Source organism: Fukomys damarensis, unplaced genomic scaffold (genome assembly GCF_012274545.1).
Source record: "Fukomys damarensis isolate Sample0158 unplaced genomic scaffold, DMR_v1.0_HiC HiC_scaffold_39, whole genome shotgun sequence".
Classification (NCBI taxonomy): domain Eukaryota; kingdom Metazoa; phylum Chordata; class Mammalia; order Rodentia; family Bathyergidae; genus Fukomys; species Fukomys damarensis.
Window position 1 is genome coordinate 108306749 of NW_022900951.1, and position 9581 is coordinate 108316329.

At 35.0% G+C, this 9581-nt stretch overlaps 1 protein-coding gene across 1 annotated transcript in view; it reads left to right on the forward strand.

Moving 5' to 3' along the window:
* Positions 1 to 7976, forward strand: part of Stk26 (serine/threonine kinase 26) — a 56647-nt gene extending 48671 nt beyond the window's left edge. The window contains exons 5-12 of the mRNA XM_010614309.3: positions 437 to 545; positions 625 to 782; positions 1921 to 2106; positions 3317 to 3465; positions 4558 to 4651; positions 5081 to 5143; positions 5221 to 5357; positions 6349 to 7976. Of these exons, the coding sequence (XP_010612611.1) occupies positions 437 to 545; positions 625 to 782; positions 1921 to 2106; positions 3317 to 3465; positions 4558 to 4651; positions 5081 to 5143; positions 5221 to 5357; positions 6349 to 6373 (921 nt within the window). The 3' untranslated portion in view covers positions 6374 to 7976. The remainder of the gene's footprint in view (positions 1 to 436; positions 546 to 624; positions 783 to 1920; positions 2107 to 3316; positions 3466 to 4557; positions 4652 to 5080; positions 5144 to 5220; positions 5358 to 6348) is intronic.
* Positions 7977 to 9581: the final 1605 nt, after the last annotated feature.

Consider the following 9581-nt stretch of genomic DNA (forward strand, 5'->3'; position numbering starts at 1 on the left):
CTCTCTCTCTCTCTCTCTCGTACTGGGGATCAAACCTAGGACCTTGAACTTCGGTGCCACTGAAATAAATCCCCAGCTCTAGTTTTTCTCCTCAAAAAAAAGGATAGCTAGTTCTACCATTATTTACACCTATTTGCTAAATGTTTGATGTAAATTTTAGGAACCTCTATATTTTGAGCCAGTATCTCGGTAAAGTGTTTTTATTGTCTTTCAAGGTTAAATGTAATCATTTGAAAACCTGTCGAGCCCTGTCTTAAAACTCTTTTTGCTTTCTTCCCCTATATTTAAAAGTTTTCTTCATTTGCTTAAATATTGGTTTAATAAACAGAACTGTTTCAAATAGGTAAGTAATTCCTTTATTTCAAATGTATCAATTTTGAATTTTATTTTTGCAAAATTTCCAATGTGTGTGTGAGTGTGTGTTTTTCCCCTTAAGCTGCGAGCTGGTCCATTTGATGAGTTCCAGATTGCTACCATGCTAAAGGAAATTTTGAAAGGTCTGGACTATCTGCATTCAGAAAAGAAAATTCACCGAGACATAAAAGGTATACAAAACTCTAATATGAACTTAGAAAAATAAATCCATTCAGTGGAATTGAGTATTTTTTTCTGTTTGTTTCCTAGCTGCTAATGTCTTGCTCTCAGAACAAGGAGATGTTAAACTTGCTGATTTTGGTGTTGCTGGACAGCTGACAGATACACAAATTAAAAGAAACACCTTCGTGGGAACTCCATTTTGGATGGCTCCGGAAGTTATTCAGCAGTCAGCTTATGACTCAAAAGTAAAGTCTTACCTGTATAAATTGTTGAGCTTTTTTAACCCCCAGTACTGGGGTTCGAATCCAGGGAGGACTGAGCTACACCCTCTGCCCTTTTTATTTACGTTCAGACAGGCTCTGGTAAATTGTACAGACTGATCTCGAACTTGTGATTCTCCTGCCTCAGCTTCTTGATTACCTGAAACTGTTTTGTTTCTATAATACATTTATATAGCCTGCTATCCTAGTTAATTGACTGTCTTTTTTCCTTCTTTTTTGAGTATTTCTTAAGTAAGACGTATGTAATATTTTGCTGCTTAGTCATGAATCTTGGATGCTGGCAATATTTCAACTATCACTTAAATGGGTTTAAATCTCATTTGGAATACAAATCCAAAGTTCTTAACTGTTACATACAAGGCTCCACATGATCTGGCCATTGTCTCCCTCTCCAGCCTCATCTCTGTTCTATCTCTGCTCTGTCTGCTTCAACCATAGTGGCCTCATTGTTATTCCTCAAACATAGCTAGTAAATCCCAGTGGCAGGAGCTTTACTGTTGCACTTCTCTTTGTCTAGAATAATCCTTGTCACCATCAGGTCTCTGCTTTAAACATTACCTACAGAGAGATGTTTCCCAGCCAGGTGTGGCGGTGCACGCCTGTAATCCCAGCTCTTAGGTTCCTGAGGCAGGAGGATCGCTATGAGTTCGAGGCCAGCCTGGACTATATAGTGACACCCTGTTTCAAAATACAACAACAAAAAACATGTTTCCCTAGTGATCCTGTATAAATTTCCAACCTCTTGGCCCTGTCCCTCACTAGTCCCTTATTTCACTTTCTTATTTTCTGCATAGAACTGAGTACTCTCTGACTCACTTACTCATTTTATCTATCACTGTTACTAAGAATGCAAGCTCCTTGACAACAGAGATTTTGTCTGGTTTATTCACCACCCAAATCCTCTGTGCCTAGAATGGTACCTGGTGCAAACTACGGAATCCAATAAAATTTTTATAAGTGACTTCTATAAATAAAAATGCCAACTATATTTTTCCTGAGAGGTTCTCACACGACATGACCAGCACATTCTACAGACTCTTGTGGCAGTAAGCTGGAATGGAGTTTCAAGGTGATATATTTTTGTTCCTTTCTCTTACCTTAGGCTGACATCTGGTCATTGGGAATTACTGCCATTGAACTAGCCAAGGGAGAGCCACCTAATTCTGATATGCATCCGATGAGAGTTCTGTTTCTTATTCCAAAAAACAATCCACCCACTCTTGTTGGAGACTTTACTAAGTCTTTTAAGGAGTTTATTGATGCTTGCCTGAATAAAGATCCATCATTTGTAAGTATATATTGCTTTTACTTGTTTTTCTTTTCTTAGATATACCGATGGCAAAGCTTGCTTTTCCTACAACCGGCCAGGGATTAGAGTGTGTGTGAAAATTGTGTGAGATCCATCCAGGATCTTCCCTCTCTATTGTCAACTCTACTCAGTTCTTACCCAGATCCTTAGTTGCTTTTCTCCTTTCCCTGCATGTGTTTCTTGGTCCCCTATTTCCTTTTTATTCTATTGTTCACTTCCTATTTCATGGGGGAAGGATACTTAAGAAATAAATTCTACTTTGTTTTATGCCATAGTTAAATCACACATATATTCACAGTGATTTTTTTCAACTGTGTTTTCATTTTTCATGTAAGTTATGTTTAACTATTTTAATTTGATATTTAAGAACTCTAACATGGCTCCCGGTCAAGTGAGCTCCTCTCATTTACTTGGCAAGTTTTATTATAGTTGTTTTACTCTTGTTAACTTCTGGAGACTAGAAATGTGTAAGAACTGTGTAAACTTGGTATAACTATTTTAACTTGCTAACAAACATTCTGATACTAATAAAATGCTGGAGGGAAAATATCTCCCATGCCATCTGGTGTTTGCATTTAGATGTGATAAGAATTGATGCTTGCTAGAGAAGGGATTATAAAATGTGGGCAGATAATAACAAAATTAGGAGTTCATAAGATGTGTACTGAAGATAACAAAATTACAGCTTTACTGGGTTTTGTGGATTTTTTCAACTTAATAGTAAATGTAATAAAATTATTTTAAAGCATTATGGTGAAGTGTTTTAAATCTTAAATTCCTAAATCCTACCATATGTTGTTCTTTTGAGAAAACTTTGCCTGCCTGCTGGTTTGCTGGGAGTTAGTCTACTTTCTGCCCACTCAGCTTCTCGACTTTAACAAATTGGGGTATCAAAATGGCAAATATCTTGGGCCGGGGATTTAGCTCAGTGGTTTGGTGGCCTGCCTTGCAAGCGCAAGGACCCAAGTTCAATCCCCGGTCCCCCCCCCAAAAAAAAGCAAATATCTTGTAAGCAAAGTAAAGAATAGAATCACCTATTTTCTCACATCCATATTCTGGCATGTTACTTATCTTCATGTCCATAGACATATTTTTCTAACTTTCTATGTAACAATTTAAATGAGTTGTACCACCCCCTTGCAATCATAGAGCCTTGAAATAGTCACGCATCCTTCATTCTATGTCATAGCGCCCTACAGCTAAAGAACTTCTGAAACATAAATTCATTGTAAAAAATTCAAAGAAGACTTCGTATCTGACAGAACTGATAGACCGATTCAAGAGATGGAAGGCAGAAGGACACAGTGATGATGAATCTGATTCTGAGGGTTCTGATTCGTATGTACCAATTAAATTTTTATGTAGTAGCCCATTTTAATATACTATATCTTTTAGCAGTGATCCAGCATGCTTGTTCTCCCATAAAATATGTAGCACATTCTGAAGCTTCACTTTGCAACCTGTGAAAGTCTTTTCCAGTCACTTTGCTGTGGAATATAATGAATTTAGAAAGACATTTTTTTCTTGGAAGAGACTAACTCTAGTTTTGAATGGTCTTGGTCTAACCCCTAGTGGATACTTGAGTATATTACAAAATTTTGGAACAAGATTCAATTAAAAGTGTTACATTTGTTTATAAAAAGTAATAATGTACCGTGTCTTCCCATACTTGTATGGCAACCTGCAAAATCCCCGTGGAAAACCGACCTGCAGGCCTTGCCACCAATTGGCCACGTTCTAAACTCTGATCAGAACAGTACATTTAAATATTCCTTGATAGGGGCTAGGAAGATAGCTTGGTGGGAAAGTCCTACTGTGCACAGAGCCTTAGGTTCAATGCCTGGCACTTTTACCCCTTAGAAAAGATTCCAGTGGTTTTTTTCATGGCAGTATCATATTAACAATTCAGCCACTAATTCCCTAACTTAATTTTGACTAGGAGAGTCTATAAGCTATACCAGAATTTACACTTCTGCTAGGTGAACTGGAACCAAGGCAACACCAAATTTCTTTAGCTATGACTCTGATGACTGCATGTAGGAGAGAGTGCCCCAAGTTTGAAATGTGTACAATATATTAACAGTTTTTTGTTGTGTTCTAATGGCTGTTAGCCTTAGCTGCCCATAAGAATTGCCGAGTGGACCTTTAAAAACATAGCCACACTACTGGAGTTCCTGATTCAGTCCTCAGGGGGAATCCTGTGCGTAGGAGCCCTCCACATGGGATTCTGATATACATTTAGAGCTGAGAAACACTGCTACTCTTCAGTAAAATGTATATACGTGAGACTGTGATCATTTTTTCAAATATACTGTGAGTTGTTAAACATTGGGACAGTTATCTCTTCAGATTCTGCCTGCATTGATATGGTATTGTTTCTAAGTTGAATTATTTAGGAATTTATATAGGTATCTTTGTCAATCTCTTTAGGGAATCCACAAGCAGGGAAAATAATACTCACCCTGAATGGAGTTTCACCACTGTGAGAAAGAAGCCTGATCCAAAGAAACTACAGAACGGCGCAGTATGTATATGCAGATGATTAGCTCCACTTGATAGACTATAGTGAGATTACGATACTAGTTAGAATTTAATACACTTGAATGTCTGTTTTCCTCACTGTGTACATAGTACGCTCCATTTATATTTAGACTTGAGCCAATTAAGACAAACTTTATAAAGAAAAGATAATAGAAATCATTAGTATTTTTAATGCAATTCACATAGAGATACAGAAGCCTAAAGAATCATAGACATCTATTGTAATCCTAGAAGATAGAAGCGTTATGCTTGATGGATAGGAGGGAGTGACAGGAAGAAACGACAGTGACTTGCCTTTTCTTGGGTCTTGTGAGGGAGGTATTCAAAGTAGTTCATTCTTTACAGAATAAGTAGCAAAATCATGAATGATTATTGTAATTTCATGTGTATCACATATATTATTTATTCAAAGGAGCAAGACCTTGTGCAAACCCTGAGCTGTTTGTCTATGATAATCACACCTGCATTCGCTGAAGTAAGTGCAGGTTCGTTAGCACTGGCTGTTTGATGTAGTACTGTATTTTAAATTTTATAGCTATCAATCTTTTTCAGCTTAAACAGCAGGATGAGAATAATGCACGCAGGAATCAGGCAATTGAAGAACTCGAGAAAAGTATTGCTGTGGCTGAAGCCGCCTGCCCGGGCATCACAGATAAAATGGTGAAGAAATTAATTGAAAAATTTCAAAAGTAAGCATGAAATGTCATTTTTACTATTATGTTGACATTTTTGTTGGATATTCACTTATAATACAATATAATTATTTTGTTGCCATCATTTAAATTATTCCTACACAGTTACTTTTTAGTCATTGTGTGCTTGAAAAACGTTTTGTTTGTTCCTGATCTTGAAATTAGATTTTGGAATTATTTCTTTTAATATGACAAGATAGTTTTATACTAAATTAAGTGGTTTACTCCTTTTTCGTAGAGGAATGTAGACAGAAGTTCTTATTTGAGCGCTTGTAAACTTGGTTTAATTCGTAAAGCTTTCATTCTTGCTAGTATTTGCGGAGACACCACTATTCATATAGTATCCATTGCTGAAGTGCCTACATTTGACCCTCATATGAAAAGTTAAGGAAAAGATCAGGCAATAAAAAGTTCTTGTGTTCAACTTCAGTTTCTACACATTTTTTCTTGAACTGCTAGTTTCATTTTGTTCAAAAAAGTTCCAGTTTTAAAATGTTTTCTTCAAACAAGACTTTTGCATGAATACACACACGCATACATTCCTTAGCTTAAGGAAGCTATGTAAATAGTTATACACTACGGAATTTTACATTAAATCCATTACATCTCTTCTCAGGGCACCTTTGTATTTGCTTATATTTCTGGATGCCACTGGGATTAAGTTGGTACAAACTGAATGACCTGTAAAATCACATACTCTCACAGGTCTTTCTATGTGTTTAATCCCACTTGTACTCCTAAACTAAAACCCCTTAAAATCCCTTCTATTATAATGGAAAAAACTCTCATTCTGCTTTTCAGCTCACAAGCGAGTCAATTGAAAGTTGAAAAATCAGATGTTTATATTTTAGCATCAACATGTTGACATTCAATCGAAAGAATTTATCTTGTTTGCTGAATCAGTTCCTTCATCACAGAGTTCATATATAAGTGCGAAATGTAAACATGCACAATTGTATATGTATTTAAATGTTTCTTAATTTTATAGATGTTCTGCTGATGAATCCCCCTAAGAAATTTATCAATGGCTTCTATTTCATATGGACCCAGAGAAACCCACCAAAGCTATTTCAAGTTTAGCAATGCTTTACTCATGAGCTCCATGTGCCTTTTGGATCTTTGCAACATTGAAGATTTGGGAGAAGCTATTCAGCTATTTTGTGATGGTGTTTATCATTTTATATTTTCAAGAGATTATTTTCTAGTGAATAACTTTTAATACTATAGTTTCACCTGTATTGTAGTAAATGTTGAGATACAGTTTTGCTTTTAGGTATCATTATTTCTTAAGTTATGAGGGTAAATACCTTTCATGTTTTGATCTTTAGTTAACTGTAGACTCATAAAGCATACAGGTCATGCAAAATCATCCTAAAATGTTCAACTCTGGTAAATTATAAAGCTTCAAAAATCTTTTTGTACACAAGCATATTCACAAAATGACTATTTGTGGGAAGATGGAAATACGTCATACCTTCTTACAATAGAACTTTGTAAGAGTGGAAAGTGTGCAAGGTATTGACTCTTAACACCAAGTTGGTATGAATTCCAGGCAGCTCAATGATGATTACATTTGAGAGCCCTGTTTGAGGCATTTACAGGCAATGTGTAGTAAGAGAAGTACCTCTTGGTGTGCAATATTCATCTTCTCTTTTAGATGGAAGAAGCAATTAACCTGTATTTAATATGGTTAGAAATTCGAAGTAACATCAGTGATGGTTGTGGTACCACTGGAGGAATTAGTCTGGCTTTATTCTTTAAATCTTAAACACAAACACATATTACATGCTTGGATATAGAGAGCTTATAACAAAGCTAGTTGTCATGTGATTAAACACCTGATCAATATGTATGAATATAACTTACACCAGCATATTTTTGTCGTGGCAGTAAATTGTTCTAGAAACTATTTATAAGTTTTTGTTCTTCATAATTTTCAGTATATAAGCATCATGTGTTCATTTTTGAGAAGGTATTTAAATGAGCCTTTTATAGTTCATATGAAAATAACCCTAGTACAGGATGATTTCTATCTATACAAAGGTAAGTTAGACTGTACAGATAATTTTCATTTATATTTATGGTACTGTTAAGTGGGTAATATCTTTTTTCTTTTAAGCCTAGTATATATATTGTGCCTGCCTATTGGCTGAATTGGGGTTATATATCAGTAGCTGTAGAACTGTTGATATTAATTACTTTTGATAGTCAATGTTTTATTATTTGGATCTGCACATTTGGTTTTTGCACAAGTCATTTTAAAAGAATCTGAATATTTGCCAAATATTAGAACAAAGATGTTCTGCAAATAAAGAATACAGTTTAGTTGAAGTGGCCATTATAACCTTTTTTCTAATACAGACAATTGAGAAAGTTGTGTGCCATGTGCCAAGAAATTTATTTTCATTGGTGCCTCTACTGTAACAATTACTTTTAATTCATTGTATTTGGAAGTAATCATTCAGTGAAATATTTTGCCTGCTATGTAACTAAAACTCAATTAGAGTTTATAATCTGTAGAGCTCTGAAAATAATTTTGCAATTCATACCATGGGTCAAATCAATATTTTTGTAAAAGTAAAAGTGACAAGTTTATAGATTGATTGTTAGAAACCTTACAACACAACTGCATCACAGATACAAATTGTACTGCTTATTCATTATAGTTATTAGTCCTGTAAACTGTTTGTAAGTGAAGTATACTCCGGTGTTTGGGGTTTTGAAAATAAATGTTTAAATTTCATGATCTTCAGTGTTATTTTTTCTTGGGGGGATATGATATGGTATTTTTATTGTTTCAAGATTTTTTTTTCATCTTTGCCCTTTCATTTGTTACTGGAACGTTATAATCAATGTTTTGTGAGACACTAGAAGATACTCTTCATTTTATTAAGTATTCATTATAACTACAGTGAATGTGTGTCCTGATTTTTCCCTGCTATCTTTTTTTGGGGGGATGTACCAGGGATCGAACTTGGGCCCTTGCGCTTGCGAGGCAGACGCTGGAACCACTGAGCTAAATTCTAGGCCCTTTCCCTGCTATCTTAAAAATTAATATAATTCCCTTTAAAATGTCCTGGGTTAGACAATAAATTATATGGTCTCCCTAATCACTGTTTTATTAGAAGAACGTATGTAGATTTCAGCACTGCCGCTCTTGAGGAAAACGAAGTTAGAAAAGATGTTCCGAAACTGAGATGAGAAATAACATATAGCATAAAGGAGTTTGAGTTCTTCCTTGTGAAAAGGTTGAGGGTAAACTCTATATAGCTTCAACAATCTATAGAATTAACATATACATGATTGAGCTTCGGTATATTCTTATTATTAAATAACTACTCTAGACTTGTTAGTCACTGCATATCAGTGTAGGAAAAGGAAAGTGGTAGAATGAAGTATGGTAAAAGAAATATTTCAGATGTAAGTAACAGGAAAGTGAGGAAACTGTTTTATCCATCTTCTTTCCATTAAGTTATATATAAAAATAGCTTGTCTGTAAATTGCTTCTTGTCTTTGAAGTTTGCATCTAATGTTATGCTGCATTTAACATTATGTTTAACAATATTTTAGGCATATAATTAATCAAGGTCAATAAACAAAATAAAGATCTCATGCTGAATGGGTGAAGGGTAGAATTTTGGTTCACTAACACGGTAGAGTGTCAGTACTATCATTTTTCTTTTTAGCAATCCTCAGTTCCTTTTCTCCATCCCTGACCATACGTTTTCACTTGCCTCCCTCCTTTTCATTGTCCTGTACCTGTCCTGGCCCTGAGTAATATGCCTGAACAATCACTTCTGAAACTGATTAAAACACAAGGAAGACTGTACTTGTTTTTTAATGGAATGGATTTTCCATCACTCTTTATTAAAATAGCATCTCATTTCCTTGCCTACAAGCATGCAACAAGATATGACAAAAATAAATTCTGGAGGAAAGATTCAATCAGCAAATGGACCTGTTAACTTTTCTCTTTCACTACATACATAGTTAAGAATAGAGAAGTTATAAATCAGACATCATAATATCAGCATCAGGCATATATTTGGCTTTAGAAATTGACCTACTTATGAATTTCATGGGCTTAGAATTCTGCCAAGTACAATATTAGTTCTAAATACGGGTTGTGCTGAGAAGATCTATGCTACAATCTTGTTCCTGACATTGTAGAAGGAACATGCCCATATATATCTTGATATCCATATATATATGTATATATAT